The 19,511-nt window shown below is 41.1% G+C and overlaps 1 protein-coding gene across 2 annotated transcripts in view; it reads right to left on the reverse strand.

Annotated features, from left to right (window-relative positions):
* Window positions 1-16,375, reverse strand: part of LOC109889113 (homer protein homolog 3) — a 33,982-nt gene extending 17,607 nt beyond the window's left edge. Inside the window, exons 1-5 of one of the 2 annotated variants that reach the window (XM_020480310.2) lie at window positions 15,797-16,375; window positions 15,192-15,242; window positions 10,789-10,945; window positions 5,570-5,701; window positions 5,358-5,465 (exon numbers count right to left, since the gene is read on the reverse strand). In XM_020480310.2, the coding sequence (XP_020335899.1) occupies window positions 5,358-5,465; window positions 5,570-5,701; window positions 10,789-10,945; window positions 15,192-15,214 (420 nt within the window). In that variant the 5' untranslated portion in view covers window positions 15,215-15,242; window positions 15,797-16,375. The remainder of the gene's footprint in view (window positions 1-5,357; window positions 5,466-5,569; window positions 5,702-10,788; window positions 10,946-15,191; window positions 15,243-15,796) is intronic. The other variant, XM_031822518.1, reaches the window with a different exon arrangement.
* Between the last annotated feature and the right edge of the window lie 3,136 nt (window positions 16,376-19,511).

Genomic DNA, 19,511 nt, shown 5'->3' on the forward strand with positions numbered 1-19,511 from the left:
AGTGATGGCTGCTTAACAGTCTGATGGCCTTGAGATATACACTGTTTTTTAGTCTCTCGGTCCCAGCTTTGATGCACCTGATAGCGAGGTGAAAAGGCAGTGGCTCCTTGATGATATTTTTGGCCTTCCTGTGACATCGGGTGGTGTAGGTGTCCTGGAGGGCAGGTAGTTTGTCCCCGGGGATGCGTTGTGCAGACCTCACTACCCTCTGGAGAGCCTTACGGTTGTGGGCGGAGCAGTTGCCGTACCAGGCAGGTGATACAGCCCGACAGGATGCTCTCGGTTGTGCATCTGTAAAAGTTTGTGAATGTTTTTGGTGACAAGCCAAATTTCTTCAGCCTCTTCACCAAAGCGGTCTGTGTGGGTGGACCATTTCAGTTTGTCCGTGATGTGTACGCCGAGGAACTTAAAACTTTCCACCTTCTCCACTACTGTCCCATCGATGTGGATAGGGGGATGCTCCCTCTGCTGTTTCCTGAAGTCCATGATCATCTCCTTTGTTTTGTTGACATTGAGTGTGAGGTTATTTTCCTACCACCACACTCTTGAGGGCCCTCACCTCCACCCTGTAGGCCGTCTCGTCGTTGTTGGTAATCAAGCCTACCACTGTAGTGTCGTCTGCAAACTTGATGATTGAGTTGGAGGCGTGCATGGCCACGCAGTCATGGGTGAACAGGGAGTACAGGAGAGGGCTGAGAATGCACCCTTGTGGGTTTCCACTGTTGAGGATCAGCGGGGTGGAGATGTTTCCTACCCTCACCACCTGGGGGCGTCCCGTCAAAGTCCAGGACCCAGTTGCACAGGGCGGGGTCGAGACCCAGGGTCTCGAGCTTAATGACGAGTTTGGAGGGTACTATGGTGTTAAATGCTGAGCTGTAGTCGATTAACAGCATTCTTACATAGGTATTCCTCTTGTCCAGATGGGGTAGGGCAGTGTGCAGTGTGATTGCGATTGCGTTGTCTGTGGACCTATTGGGGCGGTAAGCAAATTGAAGTGGGTCTAGGGTGTCAGGTAGGGTGGAGGTGATATGATCCTTGCCTAGTCTCTCAAAGCACTTCATGATGACGGAAGTGAGTGCTACGGGGCGATAGTCGTTTAGCTCAGTTACCTTATTTGTTCCTGTTCTCAAGAAAGCTAATGGCTATTAATATGGAGTTGGTCCCCCCTTTGCTGCTATAACAGCCTCCACTCTTCTGGGAAGGCTTTCCCCTAGATGTTGGAACATTGCTACGGGGACTTGCTTCCATTCAGCCACAAGAGCATTAGTGAGGTCGGGCACTGATGTTGGGAAATTAGGCCTGGGTCGCAGTCGGCGATCCAATTCATCCCAAAGGTGTTCGGTGGTGTTGAGGTCAAGGCTCTGTGCAGGCAAGTCAAGTCCTTCCACACCAATCTCGAAAACCATTTCTGTTTCACTTTGTGCACGGGCATTGTCCTACTGAAACAGGAAAGGGCGTTCCCCAAACTGTTGCCACAAAGTTGGAACCACAGAATCCTCTAGAATGCTCTAGCGTTAAGATTTCCCTTCACTGGAATTGGAAGCCTGAGACCATTATTCATCCTCCACCAAACTTTACAGTTGTCCCGATTCATTCGGGCAGTATACCGTTCTCCTGGCATCCACCAAACCCAGATTCGTCTGTCGGACTACCAGATGGTGAAGTGTGATTCATCACTCCAGAGAACAAGTTTCCACGGCTCCAGAGTCCAACGGCAGCCAACTTTACACCAGTCCAGCCGACGCTAGGCAATGCGCATGGTGATCTTAGGCTTATGTGCGGCTGCTTGGCCATGGAAACCCATTTCATGAAGGTCCCTGACGAACAGTTCTTGTCCTGATGTTGCTTCCAGAGGCAGTTTGGAACTCGGGAGTGAGTGTTGCAACTAAGGCCAGACAACGTTTATGCGATACGCACTTCAGCACTATGCAGCCCCTTTCTGTGAGCTTGCTTGTGGCGCCTACCACTTCACGGCCGAGCCGTTGTTCCTCCTAGATATTTCCACTTCACAATAACAGCACTTACAGTTGACCGGGGAAGCTGTAACAGGGCAGAGTTTTGACGAACTGACTTGTTGGAAAGGTGTCATCCAAAGACGGTGCCACATTTGTGCCACGTTAAAAAGTCACTTAGCTCTTCGGTATGGACCGTTCTACTGCCAATGTTTATCTATGGAGATTGCGTTGCTGTGTGCTCGATTTTATACACCTGTCAGCAATGCGTGTGGCTTAACTAACATAATCCACTCATTTGAAGAGGTGTCCACATATGGTATTGTGCTGGAGATAATGAAAATTAAGTTGATAAGTGGTGGAGTTGCCCTTTAAATGCCAGGATGTCATAATCAATTCGACTTCATTTAGTAGAATTCGCTGCACACTATTGAGGAAGAGACTCGTCTTTCGAGACAGGTGTATTTGACAACAGCTGATAAATCAGCTGAGGGGACACACTGTACCAAAATGAACGAATGGCAGAAATCAACACAATAATGTATTAAATGACATTCTCAGTAGGATGAGCATAGTATGTTGATATTTGTTGCTTACTGCATTCGTTTTTACTAAACAGTACATTCTAAATAGTATGTAGTTAGTAGTAGTAGTAGTTAAAAACAGATTTCGGACACATCTATAAAGCTTTCATAGTTATGCCACAGACATGACAGAACATCTGCCATAACCTTAATGACTCTCAAGTCAATTACCATCATCCTTCCATGATGTGGTAACATATTAGGACCGCTGTGTCCATGCTTAATGTTAGCAGATATTTCTTACATTAACGGGCGCCACTTGTGTTTAGAGCACAAATCAATACGCACTGTCATATCTACAAATCAATGCAAGAGGTGCTGGAGTGGATTCATTCTGCCTCTGGCTAGTCAGCCATAGCCAGGCTCTGTGTGAATATGGCTCAAAGTATAGGGATGAGTGCACTCTAGATGGAGGAGATGAATGGGTCTGTGGACTGTACTGTACAAAGAAATGCGCGGCACTCCAGCCAGTTTCCTAGGTGACCCCATTGCAATTACATTAATCATTCCCCCAGGAGCCAAAGGAATGTTCCTCTGGTCACAAAGGACACGGGGGCATAGTTTGTGGAACTAATGTGATAAAACAGGGTGAAATCAGATCACATCCAAATCAGCACCGCTGTAAATAAGCATCGCTGTAAATAAGCACCGCTGTAAATAAGCACCGCTGTAAATAAGCACCGCTGTAAGACGTGCAGTTATAAAACGTGACCCGAGAATATCAAACAGGTGTGGACCAGGAAAGCTATAAGGAAGAATGCATCATTTTTTCTGTTGTATTGTTGGAGTTATGTCACATTTATGAATACGCCTACAATGTCGTCTCTGGGCTATTTATTCTATACTGACCATTGTTTATAGCACATACAAATTATTTGTCAATAAAATCCCTTACACTCGTGGGAATTGGCCTATATGGATAGGGCAGAAATCTTCCTTACAGAAAACATATGGAAAGCATATACATAACCATGGTAGCAATTAAAAGGAAACCGTTTGGAGATTATGGGAAAATGATTAGACTAAAGGTGAGAACACAACAGTTCACCTGACAAGACTGAATGAAACATTTTTCGTGCATTTTACATTTACTTTCCTTTTCACAGCATTTGTTGATAACAAACTCTGAATACATTCAGTAACATGAGAAGAATATTCTTGGAAGATTTGGGGTATATGCAACATAACACAAAAATGTGAGAGAGGTCTAGCTGGTGTTTCCAAGTGGCCACACGCACCTCTCCAAAGTGTGCACAGTTACTAAGTAATTTCAATGCACTTTTATGACTCAAGAGTGTCTTCAACTATAAAGTGCTTTTTTTGTTGTCCTAGCTGTGCAGTTGAGGAACTAGAGCAAGCACACTTGTAGTTGTTTTGAACACTGCCCTACATCTCTACACCTTTACTGTTGTTTACTCTATCTAAAAATGGCCCATTTTAAATCGCAATTTGTGCCACGTAGGCATAATTTAAAAGCTTGTTCTATTGCCAACATGACTAGCTAAATTATCAAATATGTTTTTATAGTGTTAGGCTTTCACAAGACAATTCAGACATAAAGATGGTCATTTTTCCACGCATAGAATGGAGTCAGCAGCGTGGTGGTCCGAGACAAATATCCTTCACAATACATCAAACATAGGATCATTCTGTTCAGGACAACCCAGGGTATATCATCATGTCATCTTGTACAACAAACATAGGCTCATTCTGTTCAGGACATCCCAGGGTGTAACGCCATGTCATCTTGTACAACAAACATAGGCTCATTCGGTTCATGGACAACCCAGGGTATATCATCATGTCATCTTGTACAACAAACATAGGCTCATTCGGTTCATGGACAACCCAGGGTATAACACCATGTCATCTTGTACATCAAACATAGTGATCATAAAGGACTGTAGACAGTATGGACACTGCTTCCCGTTGACTAGTTATTTTCTGAGGGAAAAAATGGCCTTCTACTCTTGGCAGCTACTCATGTTCAATGGCTTCACACCCCCCCTGCCCTCATGAAATGCATGTTGCTACAACAACGAATAATCAAAATGGCCTTAACAAGTTTATCAAACAAAGGATTCCAATTTGCTGAAATTAATTGGACGAGCGATTGAGTCAGGTCGGCTCTGTAACAATGAGCTGTATAACAATGTGATTTCCAAATGCAATTAGTTTGTATTTACATAGATTGCATGGTGTATAAATTGTATCTCCCACCCACACTGGCTCAAGCTGTCATTATTGATACAGCAAATCCCTCAAATGTAATCCAGTGATAATATATCCCATATTAATTCCCCATTCCCAATAAACAAACACCATAGTTCCTTTCAGCAAACAAGAAAATATTTTGAGGAGTTGGAAATTATTTTGGAAGGTGTCCATGAATGAACTTAATTTACTTTACACTCAAAATGATATCACCCAAAGGAGGCTATCTGGCCATTTCAACAGTTAGTGCCATAGATATCCTAGAAAAAAAATCCCTTTATATATGACTCCGCCCCTCTCACACTTCCCCATGAGGAGGCGGCATTACAGTCACTCCGTTTAAATTGAAATCAGCCTGTTTCCGCCAACCATCCCCATTTTTCATGCATGACATCCTTTAATAGGGTTAACCAAATGGGGAAATAATAGAATGGTCAGACAGAGCATCTATCTAATCCCAAGAGAATCCAATGTGTCTAAAACAGATAGTGTGAGTGTTAACATTCATATGGTCCTGAGGGTAGCACTGCTAAGCCCTGTGCTTATCTGTCATGCCTCAGCAGTTGGCTTATGGGGCTAATTGAGCAGCTGCAGTTCCAGACCTCACCTGAGGGGCAGCGATATTTAGCGCAGGGTTGATCAGTTCAAATTTCTCCTGGGATTTCTCCCTGGCAAGACGTGCTGCCTCCTTCACTTCCTTGAACTGGTCTGAAAACTAGATAAAAGGAAATAAAATAATCAGAACGATTACTCAACAAGTGCATTAGAAATGTGTTCCTTTTGAATTTAACTAATCTAAAAACATTGGAGGTGACTAACCTGCTGAAGCTGTTGCTCGGTGGCAAAGCCCAGTCCGTACACGGTGTTGGCACGGCTGTCAGCCCACTGGCCAAACTTCTGGGATGTTTTGGTGAATGTCATGTTGGGGGTGATGGTGCTGTTGATGATGGCCTGTGATGTATGTCAGAGACCGAGGCATAAATCAAGTGTTTATTTCTGATCAGCAAAGCAAAGCTTCACGCGTCACTGTATGATTCTGTCACCTTGCCTGGTGCCTACTGATAAGGAATCCACAGAGAATAAACAAAAAAACATTACCAACAGATCAGACAAAGGCATTATTGTGCAAAATGCACTGAATTGCAGACGTATCAAAAGTTCCGTTGCCCTCTATAACCAGGTCAACCCTTTCAGTGAGCGAAAACATAAGACGTTTTGAATTCTCATTGAACATTCAAAGAAAATAGACAAAGAATACATCCACTCGCTCCAGAATTGTCAGACACCTTAGCAAAAGACTAATAATGTGGTTTTGCTCACTACTATTGAAGCATCCTTTGTAGGACAAGTTATCAGGGGGGGGCATGGCTATAAATGTTACATGCTCATTAGTCAATATCAGCCTAGCTACCATATAATGAGAGTTTGTGTGTGTGTGTGTGTGTGTGTGTTGGGAAGCAGCCACTGCCCCCAAGTCATCAAGTTCAATACCCTACCCCATCTGCCCTGTATGGAGCTCATGTGTGCCCGATTGTGTCTTTTACCCACTCTGTCATGTATGGATATTTCACGCGCCATGTATCCAAACATGCATGGCGAGAAGCAGTCACCGGTCGGTGGGTGTAGGAAGCTACTTGGTTTAAATATCAACAGTACTACTACTGCCACAGCAGCATAACATTTGATTAACACAAGATTTACATCCATTTTTGATCTTGTTGGCTGATGGCCTAAACACAGCAGCACTTCATTTATTTCCTTACAGAATCATAGTGGTGGGAATACATTTGTCAAAGTTATAGAAACACTGCCGTCTGTCCGGAAATAAATGAAATAATTCAGAATAGGCTACTACATCATGAATAGGCCTATAATTTAGCCACAGGGGATCAATAGCTTTTAAAAAAAATAAAAATTGCCCAGCTGTGGATTGTTTGTAGCCCAATAATAAGGCAAGTGCAGCAAATCTGTCAGTGAACAGTATGAAGACAAAACAGGCCTTTCGCAATATTTCAAATACAATCACAGGAATGTTGGAAATGTCTCCTTCTGAAAATACTTATTTGTCTGCTGTAGACTACCACAATATTTTATCAATAGGCCTATTGAGCGAACATTGCTTTACAAAGTAAAACAAGAGAAATATGTTTTTGGTACGAGTGCATCGGCCATCTCAGGCGAGTGATCAGCAATGAAGAATTGGGGGGATCTGAGATCAATAAAAATCGTTGGGTGAGTCATTAAAATTGGAAAGCATTTTTAGGATTATAATTTCCTCCTCATATTGTAGCCTACAATATGTGTCTCCACACACTTAGGCCATTGATGCTATTGATGGATTCAAGACAGGGTCGTTTTTATTGATCTCAGATTCCCAGTTTGTCAGTGTGAAGAATGTAATTTTGATCGCGGGGGAGGCACTAGTGATGTCTGCAGTTTTCGATTTGGCTATTTGTTTCAAGTGTATTAGTCAAGAAATAAATCTCTTTGCCAAAATTCGTCATCTCTCCCATGTCTTATTCGACTAGCAGTTGTTCTGAAATGTATATTTATTGCCTACATTTTACTCCCTCCCCTGTTTAATATAACACACAAATTAATTAACAATTTCGGTTACCTACGTGAATCATGGAAATTAGAAGGGGGGGGGGCTTTTCTTGCCTGCCGAAATAGTTCAGCGCCCTCTACTGTTCTCTACCCATCCCTCAATCTCCATTCCCATCCTTTTCCCTCTTACGGCTTTTCTTACATTTTTTAAATACACTTTTTCTATTCGTTTTTAAGAATGTAGGTACAGTACTAATAAAATAATAATACATTTTTAAAGATGGGCGAAAAATAAATATATAAGTCAACATGAGTGCATATCCATAATCACAGTAAAATAATAGAAAAAAATAAATATATTATTATACATTTATTTAAACAAAACTATGACAATGTGCCTCCATGAATAATCCCCTTCCCAATAGGACACCACCAGCACCTCCACTATCCCCATCAACCTCCCCCACCCCCATCCACAAAACACAATAATAGTAATAATAGAAATTAAAATAAATTATATACATACATACAACAGATTCACAGGACACTGAACTTCTCTTTTCCTACATCAGATATGCAGGTGACATTTCACCTGGGTTGTGCCGTGGCGGAGATCTTTGTGGGCTAAACTCGGCCTTGTCTCAGGATGGTAAGTTGGTGGTTGAAGATATCCCTCTAGTGGTGTGGGGGCTGTGCTTTGGCAAAGTGGGTGGGGTTATATCCTTCCTGTTTGGCCCTGTCCGGGGGTGTCCTCGGATGGGGCCACAGTGTCTCTTGACCCCTCCTGTCTCAGCCTCCAGTATTTATGCTGCAGTAGTTTATGTGTCGGGGGGCTAGGGTCTCCTGTCCTATTCGGTGTCCTGTGTGAATTTAAGTGTGCTCTCTCTAATTCTCTCTTTCTCTCTCGGAGGACCTGAGCCCTAGGACCATGCCTCAGGACTACCTGACATGATGACTCCTTGCTGTCCCCAGTCCACCTGGCCGTGCTGCTGCTCCAGTTTCAACTGTTCTGCCTTATTATTATTGGACCATGCTGGTCATTTATGAACATTTGAACATCTTGGCCATGTTCTGTTATAATCTCCACCCGGCACAGCCAGAAGAGGACTGGCCACCCCACATAGCCTGGTTCCTCTCTAGGTTTCTTCCTAGGTTTTGGCCTTTCTAGGGAGTTTTTCCTAGCCACCGTGCTTCTACACCTGCATTGCTTTCTGTTTGGGGTTTTAGGCTGGGTTTCTGTACAGCACTTTGAGATATCAGCTGATGCACGAAGGGCTATATAAATTTATTTGATTTGATTTGATTTCCACCTGGATGACAGCACATAATCAGCAAGATGGAGATGCTCTTCAACCGAGGGAATGCCTGCCCATTCTCGGATGTTAGATCATCCGAGATGATCGCATCATAAATACATTCCAGCCCTTGTAGTAGTCAAATCTGGAGCTGACAACTCACACCCTGCTGGAAACCCTGCATTCTCAGATTCACCTCTGTTATTAATCTCTATATTGTAATCAATAAAGTGTTTCAAAATGCTGTACTTTTATTAACATATGTTCAGATTATTCCTGAGAGAGAAGGGGTGTAATATCTCCAGAAGGGTGTGTGGTACCCTTCCTCACCCATGCCAACAAGATATTACTTCTTGTGGGGTCTTTGCCTTGAAAGTAAGTATGAGAGTATAAGTAATGTGCAATTAACCTACTGAAAGTATACTGACTAAAAGGCAAAACAGAACTGTCAAATTATATTATAGTTGTAGAAAAAAGAGGAGGAAGGAAAGCACTGCTAAGAATATTATAGCTGTTTTGTTGTATACTTGCGAATTAGATTCTTAAGTGTAACATCATTTTGTTGGGGAAAACTGAAATGCCCATCAAATGTTTCCCCAGTTTGCTGAATGTGTTCTGAAGGAGGAGTCGATTTGTCTTTTCAAATATGGACAAAGATGTTAACATCATGAGAGAAGAAATAGCAGTCACTCTCCTCCAAAACACTGCTATGTTCAATGTCTAATTTCATATAATTGTAGATAAAAACATTTATGTGGATCTTTCAAGGTCATCTTTGATCCAACTTCTGACTAGATGGCCACTAAAACACATGTATTTAAATAATTATGTTACAAGAAACCTGTACTATTCCCTTGTTCCCTGTTTACTCAGAAAAATACTTGTAGAGACTACTTGACATCATGTTTTGCTAGATGACCTGAGCCAAATGTGCCTCTTCTGTGGGGAGGTGGACAATAATGAGGAAGACACTAACTGGGTAATTGATTGTTCACTACTAAAAGCACATTTTTAGGAGTACGAATTTGTATAGCAGTAATATTTCTAGAAGGTAGTATCATCCTCTTTGTCTGATAATGAAATAATTGTAATTCAAGAAAATGTATTTAATGTTTTAAATATATGAACATTTAAGTGTGCCAGGCCTTGCAGTGCCAAGATAGAGGGGAGGGGAGAATTTAAGCAGGCAAGAAAATAGCCTTGACGAAACGGAAATACTCTCCGTGGCACACATCAAAGTCAAATACTTTCTATAGAACAAACACGTTAGGATATGCAACCAAAATTAATAATTCATCTGTGTGTGTTATATTAAACAGAGAAGGGAGTCAAATGTAGTCAAGCAATAAACCTTTCAGAACAACTACTAGTCGAATAAGACATGGAAGAGATGAGGATTTTTGGCAAAGAGATTTATTTATAGACTAGTACACTTGAAACAAATAGCCAACCGAAAACTGCAGACATTACTAGTGCCTCCCCCGCAATCAAACCAACATACATTTATTTTTTTGAAATGCAGCCTAACGTGAACCAGAAATCCCAACTAGCAAGCAAGTCGCAGCAATGAAGAATTGAGTGTGTGCACGTTCACGCAAAGGGTCGGGAGAATTTTGTCAGGAGGGAGCTTTTCGGCACAACACCGGTACCACAGAACTCCCCAAGTCACCCCTCTCGTGCTCACTTTTTGTTCCGGCAGCTCCCAATTTACAAATTAAACACTGAAAACTGGTAGTCTAGACTTAAACTATCCACCATATACTAAAATATCCACACAAGTCACTAGCCAGATACCATGAGTTAGAAGATTAGGAATATTAGGCTATATTATTAAGTTATTATTTAAGAGCATTGAAGATAAATCATTTAAAAAATATATATTGAACTACCTAACTAACAGATTTACATCAATCATCAACATTAATGAACAATTTGTGATGAGTGAGTGTGTTGACAATTGTTGCAGAAATAAATAGTTTTATGCTCCAAAATGTTCATGTTCGCTACATTAGGAATTTTGAGATATGAATTCTGAAAGTTGTTTAAATTTTTTTAGGAGGGGTCCAGAGGTGTCTTTTATTTTGAGCCCCTGCCCCCTTAAAAGGTCTGTGCACAGCACTGGTGCTACTCAGCTGTTCAAACATACTGCAATGAGGACATGTTGCTAAGAGTGAGCCAGCAGGGTTCATATCTCACCTTGGTGCCCCCCACACTGATGATGCGATACACAGTCCGGTTGGCATCGTAGAAGAAGGAGACGGTGACTGCATGCTTGCTGGCAGGGAGCCAGTTCCTCTTGGTGGCCGGGTCTATCTGGAAGACGTGTGCTCTGGCACTGAAGATGGGTTGTTCCCTTCAGGGGAGACACACAACGGTATTTAGCATTAGCAACACAAGACTGTCAGTCACTGTCATTCCCTTCCAAGACAAGTAGGTGAAATGGAGGATGTACGCCAGAGGGGTATACTACAACCAGAAATAACTATTGATTTTCTGGCTCATTAAGAAATCTAAGTTTAGATATGTGTTTTTGGTTGTTGAGTCAATTAGACCATGCCCATTTCAAGCTCTCTCAGACATTCCAAAATGGATGATACTTAATTATTTTTGGCAAGCCTCTGGGTATTGTTGTGGGTTTAGGTTAGGAGAGAGGCCATCTTTTAAATGAACCATCAATCGATTGTGGTTGGATATTACAATAAGATGTTGTGGGTAGCTTCAAACACATTAAAAGAGAACGCAACATTACACAACTAATAGAGTTTATACAATGCTATTATATGTAATGTACTGTTCTCCCAACAGTTCAATTAGCTAGCTATATTGACTTTAATGAGCACAATGTCCAAAATAATCTTTGTACTTTGTGAAAGGAGAAGGGGAGAGAACAATTCAGTGCCTTGTTCCCTTTCACTTGGATTCCATTGAAACCAGGAGATAGGCATAGTAATGAAGTCAGGATGTAGCTGGTGTTTTCACCCATGACACCAAATACAACAACCCGTATGCTTAGCAAGAAGAGCCCTTTGTAAAACTATGGTCAGATCTAATTCGATTTTGTGTTCAAAATATCTGAGGAATGGTTTTGACAACAAAAACATTTTAAAATTGAAACAAATCACAGATTAATGACAAACCAATCTTGATTTCAATCGAGGTTCTCACTTGGCTACTTCTTATTTGTTTTTGACAAGGAGGAATAACTGTTTGGATGATTATCACAACATGGACTCATTACAGAATTGATCTCCTACTTGGCCTTTCATCATATCACTTTTAGTCTGTCAGAGAAAATTACAACTGTTATTGGATCTCAGGAGGGAAATGTATATCAGTCATGTTGCATCAGGTTGAGACTTGATGATATGCATAGATTAACATGGATTAACATGGAGCCCAAACCGAGGCCTCGGAAGGGAAAGTAAAGGACCGTGGAGAGTAGGAGGCAGGGGGAGGAGGAGGGGGGACAGTGATACACATTGTGGGGCACATTCTGTGCAGCCCTGCAAGGTCAAGGAGGAACCTGGGTGGAAGTGGGAACCTCAACCCACCACAATGTATTCTACTGAGACGTTTACATTATGTTTGTATTCTTATCTTGTTCTATTTCTTATTGTTGTTGAATTCGTCGAGAAGGAACCTGCAAGTAAGCACTTCATTGGACGGTAATATACCATGTGTATCCTGTACATATGAATAATAAAACTTGAAAACCTCCTTTCCATTCCCCGCCAGTGTTGTACAACGCTCTATTAGCCTCTGCGCTGCCATGTCGAACCAGCCTTACAGTGTTGTGCACAAGTATCCTAAAGACGAGGTAAATATCGCAATGACATTTTCAATGCAACATGGCTCCGCAAACGTCTTAATACCATCCAGGGTTGTCCGGATAGATAATAAACCTACTCTATATAATATTCACCCCCTCTCCCCTTTTACACATAGATACATACTCTCACTCAAACATGAACTGAATGCCATGTGTGTACAGTATTACATGAAACTGATTAATGGAAAAACAAGTGTGTACTGTATAGCTCGATACAATACATTCCAGAAGCATGTTGGCATTGACTAGTCTATACATAGTGTAGTCTATTTTATAAAACATACAGGGAATGATTGAAACAAACAAGTTGGAGCTGTATGATCAGCAGGGACAGTGGGGAGTGGATAACTAGAAAGGTGAGTGGGACAGCAGCTGCTGGCAGACAGCTGGATGAGGGAGGGAACTGCAGGAAAATACTATTCTCTTGGCTTGCATCCCAGGCTGATATCCCCACTTATCTATATTTCATCACCTTCCCTGTGCTGTACGCATGCCTATTTCCTATAAATTAACCTAAATGTTTCACAACAATAAATTAATCATGGGCCTTGTGTCTGGCCAAATCACTTCTGTGGGAATCAGTGACATTTAGGGCAAATGGAAAAAAGGTCCATCATGAGCGGAGGGTTAATGCTGGCATCGGTCCAGACCACCAGCTTTCAACCTCAGGTGTACTTGACAAGAGAATGTAAAATTCTATATAAATAGCCAAACACCCTCTCAGCGAAAAACAAGTGCATGAAACAAAGAGCATTGTGGTAAAATGATCTAACTCTCAATCAATATTACACCTCATTATTACACTGACTGTTCAAATGTAGACTTCAAACGTGTCACCTTGTTAATTAACAAGCCTGTGAAACAACAAACCAAGTAGATTTAAAATATAATAAGTAATGCAATTGCATGTTCTCTGGTGCATATTGAAGACTTGTGTGTAAAGAAGTCCAACTCTGAACCTTTCGCAGTGAAGGCAAGTGATATCGATTGTTTCTTTCTGGAGTCAGTTTCTGCATTTACATTTGACATCAGCTTCTTGCTCAAATTCTGAGTTCAGCTTTAAAACGCACTTTCCCAGTGACCCCTGCGTGTGTGGGTTCACCCAGAGACACTGGGTGTCATCACTGGCTAATCCCCCTCACTTGTCTCTTCATCTCACGCCTAAACTCTCTCAGTAGTTCATCTCCCAAAGCCACTGATCTGAAAACGACCCCCTATGTGAATCAGCTGCCTAAAATGCCCATGAATTAGTTATTCTATAGTCTTTGAAAGCTTCAAACTGTCAAAAAAGCTCTCTGTATGCAATACCTAAGAAATATAAAACCAACATGTTCCAAACTACACTCCATGTGGTATGGAGATCTACTTAAATGAAACAAAGGACATCTTCCATGGGGAAAATAGATTGCAGAATACTACAGGTAAACTATTTTAAACAATGGTTTTATAAGAATCCAAATTACACACTTCATGCCAAATGTATAAAATGTCTCCAATATACTACCTCTGATTCTTTGAAAATATCTGATGATTGAGAAAACACTACGTATTAGAGAGAAACTCATTTTGACTGAAGTTCTCCTTTAAGTGTTGGGCAATTCCACACTAACAGAATGATGCTGAGATTCCAATATTTCACTTTATGCCAAACAAAAAACTATAATTGCAAAGTTAAACAAATCATACAACTCCATGCACAAGGATGACTTTAAAACATGTCTACTGAAAATTGTACAAAAACACATTTACGTGTTTTTCAAGTATTATTTTTAAATATTTGACTTTGCAATCATTTGACATTCATTTTAAAGTGACAAATCTAAGTCTCGGCATCATTCTGTTACAGTGGAGTAGCCCAGTTTCATTCCTATGACCCCCGTAGAGACGAGTGAGCCTCATGTCGAAATTCCTGAGCCAGCGAAAGTGTCTGGCCCAGTTCAGCAACATGACACTGCACAACTAAATACCAAAATAGCACAGTGGAAACGCTAACTCATAACTACTCATCAAGAAGTCGACATCTCAGCTCACATATCGTCTTCTATCAAGGTGCTGAAGTTTCTCATTCTTTAATTCACACATTCTTCTCCTGGGACCAAACTATGGGTTCTCATCAAATGGAATTCTCAACAACTCACAAAAATGTTAACAATACAACATTGCCTTTCGCTAAAGAACCAGGAAACTTGCCAAAACTTTCTTAGCATAATCTTCCCTTGTATTAACTTCAGGCTCTAAACTTGAAAGTCATTAGGCTCTAGGAATACATGCATATCTGACTGATACATTTCTGTAGTCAAGAAATAAAAGGTGATTGGGAGAGAGAATATTGCATGCATAAGCAATAGCAAAAACAGCATATAATTCTCCTTGAGCATTAAGCTATAGGCCACAAAAGACTACTTCATGGCATATACAGTGATCATCTTTTTCGAATTTTACTCAAGGTTGCGCAATACAAAACAGCTCATATTTTTGGGACAATTGGTTTAGGCGCAATGCCTTAGACACAATGCAGTAATTTATGAGGACAAAGTCATGGTAAATGCATTCTAGTGCAGAAACCAAACCTGCAGATTACGACAGGCAAGACAAATCCAGTTTGTACTTCATTATGTACTGTAGGTGTTCTAATACCAATGTTTAGCAATGGATTATAATATCACAAGAGATTTGATGTGACAAGATGGGGGAATTGGGGGGAGGGTTGTCGATGAGGGGGTACTTTTTGGGGACAGAGTAAATGGACAATGAATAAGCACGATAATACCTTTCTCTGTGTGATGGATACATTTTTACAGTTCAGGGAAGGCTCCTTTTTCTGTGATGGAAATAAAAAAGAATACACATCAATTTAGACTTTTTGTTGAAGTGGAATGAACTTCAAGACTGCTGTTTTTTTCAGGACAAATGAAAACAGAACGAGTTAGTAAGTGTTTGACAGTGTGGAACAATGTGGCCATAGTCAAGGTGAACCTTTATATGGTCATGAGTGTAGGCTGAGGGCTGTTATCAAGGTTGAGGACATTGAAATTAGGTGAATTGAAAATAAATATAAGATCATTGAGAAAATAATGTAGGTATTTTATGAACAAAATATTTAGGAAATGTTTGTGGGTCAATGCATAAATACATACATTACACCCTAGCTTGAGTTTAGATCCCTGTAATATGGATATAGTCAGCTAATTACATCCATAAATTAGGGCGATAACATGCCCAAGTTTACAGCATATTTCAAATCAAATTCATGCATTTGGGTCATTTACATATACCACCTTTAACTCATCCCAAACTTCACTTTTTGTCCTGGCCTTTTCAAAAGATTGTAGAGAAAGCGCAACTTGGTTTGAGAAACTAGAAAGCTGCACTCACCCCATATCGTTAAAATATTCCTGTCTCCTTGCAGGATATACAATTCCAGTCTTATCTCAATCGATAGGTAATCTCTTTCTCTATTATTTTCACTTTCTTTTGACTCCGAATAGAATAACAAATCGTATCGCAGGTCACTGTAAAGTGAATTCCTTTATAATTGTAGAGTAGGCTACGTTGCATTACATTTCTGGAACACGGAAACCAATAAACGTTCTGAAGGAAAAATAACTTGAAACCATTTCAAATGTTCCCAAATGTAGTAGCTCGGTTGTTTACAATCAATTGTTAGAATACAGCTTTCCTTTGTCCGTATAATATATCCAGCGAATCCCGTTCTTTGTCACTATTTCTTTGTGGTTGCACAATAATCTTGTGATTTAACGCCTCTCAAAATGCGAGGGAACTATTCGAAATTCTACAAAAGTACAAATACGTAGGCTGCTCCCCCTGATGAGTGTCAGCCCACAGTAATTAAATTCCTTCTGCAATCTGCATTTTGTTGTTCTGCCTGCTCTGTCCATTCTGATCTGGATTAATGTTCAACACTTCCATGCTCAATTTGAATTTGAGACCCTCTCTAACACCACCTGCTGGTTGCTATTTGGCGAATCAAATTACATTGCCTAACCCACTTCACACCATTTGAAATGTGAAATATAATATTCCAATGGCTTGCAGGCTGACTTGAAAGCACACTCTCCACTTGTAATGAGGTTAGATTTAAATAATGGCATTAAAATAAGTATATTTCAAACGATTGATGGCTGAAATCAAGAATACATTCACATTATGGGTGTAATAGATCATTGCAATTGCTGCTTGGAATAAAAATGCTCTGGCTATGAAGGTAGACTTCAATGAGAAGGAAATCAATTGCTGTACTAGGTATGGTTTTTTTAAATGTTATTTTACTGTATTTACAAGAACTCTCCCTGAGCTGTCCCTGTAAGGAAGGTTTCTGAAGTGTTTGATTTTTATCTTATTGGCTTTTTTTTATTCTGCTGGAGAACAGTGTCTTTCTTCAATCTCTCAATCTGTAAAACCACAGATTTTAAACTCAAAATATGCTCAAAATAAAAAGGCATTAATAGAATATGTCAGTTTGTAGAAATACATCTCAGACAGAAAACAATGCACAGTGGGAAGGCTTGGCATTGGAGTTTGTGCACACTAATTATGTTGTGCACTGGCCTGTTAGAGACTATATTCAGCTGACTGACTTTTTGTGCTGTGCAGAAGGCTCCATGTTCATTTTAGATGAAATTTCTCACCTGTTCCAGTGTATTTGCAGGAGAGAAGGCCATATTGTAGTTGCAAAATCTGCACATGCATAATTTTCCAGCCCTTATCATAGAGACATAAATCAAATATGGCATACAGGCAGAGATGCATAACCAAAACACAGATGGTTCATCTAGAAATGTCTCTCGAGTCAAGGATCCCTGACCTCAATGTGCAATGCAAGACCATCAGCTGAAATGCTCCCAGATGGGGCATCTACAGTATTTATGGTAAAACAATATGGCAGGCCTTCACTTTATATGACTATTTTACCTACAAGAACGGTATGCCACCATGGATGTTAAAGGTAAAATACAACACAGCCTACATGAGGCATGTTGCAGACACCTGCTGCCAGTGGGAAATGCCATAATGTCCTAGAAATTTGAAAGAGAATTGGAACAAGAAAAGGCAATGTATGAAACCTAGTAGACCACCGCAGTCAAATTAAACTACAACAAAGCTTGAATCCAGCCATTATATCAGTGTACAGAGGATAGAACAACAGGAAAGAAAGGAAAGAAATTAGTACCATAGTGCCGTCAAAGCTCATCACTAAGCTAAGGACCCCGGGATTAAACACCTCCCTCTGCAACTGGATCCTGGACTTCCTGATGTGCCGCCCACAGGTACTAAGTTTAGGTAACAACACATCCCCCACGCTGATCCTCAACACGGGGCCCCTCAGGGGTGTGTGCTCAGTCCCCTCCTGTACTCCCTGTTCACTCATGACTGCATGGCCAGGCATGACTCCAACACCATCATTAAGTTTGCAGATGACACAACAGTGGTAGGCCTGATCACAGACAACAATGAGACAGCCTATAGGGAAGAGTTCAGAAACCTGGCCATGTGGTGCCTGAATAACAACCTCTCCCTCAACGTGATCAAGACAAAGGAGATGATTGTGAACTACAGTAAAAGGAAGACCGAGCACGCCCCCATTCTCGTCGACGGGGCTGTAGTGGAGAAGGTTGACAGCTTCAAGTTCCTTGGTGTCCACGTCACTAACAAATTATCATGGCCCAAACACACCAAGACAGTCGTGAAGAATGCACGACAAAGCCTATTCCCCCTCAGTAGACTGAAAAGATTTGGCATGGATCCTCAGATCCTCAAAATAATTCTGCAGCTGCACCATCGAGAGTATTTGTTGCATCACTGCTTGGTGTGGAAACTGCTCGGCCTCTGACCCCACGGCACTACAGAGGGTAGTGCACACGGCCCAGTACATAACTGGGGCCAAGCTTCCTGCCATCCAGGAACTCTATACTAGGCAGTGTCAGAGGAAACAAATTGTCAAAGACTCCAGCCACACTAGTCATAGACTGTTCTCTCTGGGTCACGGCACCAATGTAACAGAATAACTTTAGACCATCCCCTCGCCCATACCCGGGCGCAAACCAGGGACCCTCTGCATACATCAACATCAGTCACCCATGAAGCATTGTTACCCATCGCTCCACAAAGCCGCGGCCCTTGCAGAGCAAGGGGAACCACTACTTCAAGGTCTCAGAGCAAGTGACGTCACCGATTGAAACGCTATTTAGAGCGCACCACCGCTAACTAGCTAGCTATTTCACATCCATTACACAGAGCGCCAAGTCTAGGTCCAAAAGACTTCTTAACAGCTTCTACCACCAAGCCATAAGAATCCTCAACAGCTAATCAAATGGCTACCCAGACTATTTGCATTGACCCCCCCACCCCCTTTTACGCTGCTGCTACAGTACTCTGTTTATTATCTATACATAGTCACTTTAACTCTACCTACATGTACATATTACCTAAATTACCTTGACTAACCAGTGCCCCTGCACAATGACTCTGTACCGGTATCCCCTGTATATAGCCTCACTTTTGTTATTTTACTGCTGCTCTTCAATTATTTGTTACTTTTATTTTTTACTTATCTATTTTTTAGTTAACACTTATTTTTCTTAAAACTGCACTGTTGGTTAAGGGCTTGTAAGTAAGCATTTCACGGTAAGGTCTATTGTATTCAGCGCATGTGACAAATACAATTTGACTTGATTTGAAGAGTAGTTGGCAGTGGGGCAAGTCATTTAAAATAAATAGCGATTAGCTCAGTTACGTTTCACCTGTGTCCATTTGCTAGACCACTTATGCTCAGCCAATGGAAGATTAAACATTAAACACAATTGGCTGCAAAGTCTGAGATGGAAAATGTACAATGAATATGGAGAGTTTACTTTGACATAAAGACCGATTTTTCTATTGAGTACACACGTACCAGCCCACTTCTATATTTTGCCTTGATTGGTCAGTCAAAAGACAAATTTGTGAACAAAACTATCAGAATCAGGCTGCTTGCGTAAACACAGCCATAATGTCTTCAGTAAAGTTGTTATCGAGTAGGAGTGTATTTTCTATACCAAACAGTCATGCCCGATGTCCACCAGATGTATAT

This window comes from Oncorhynchus kisutch, linkage group LG4 (assembly GCF_002021735.2).
Source record: "Oncorhynchus kisutch isolate 150728-3 linkage group LG4, Okis_V2, whole genome shotgun sequence".
NCBI lineage: Eukaryota > Metazoa > Chordata > Actinopteri > Salmoniformes > Salmonidae > Oncorhynchus > Oncorhynchus kisutch.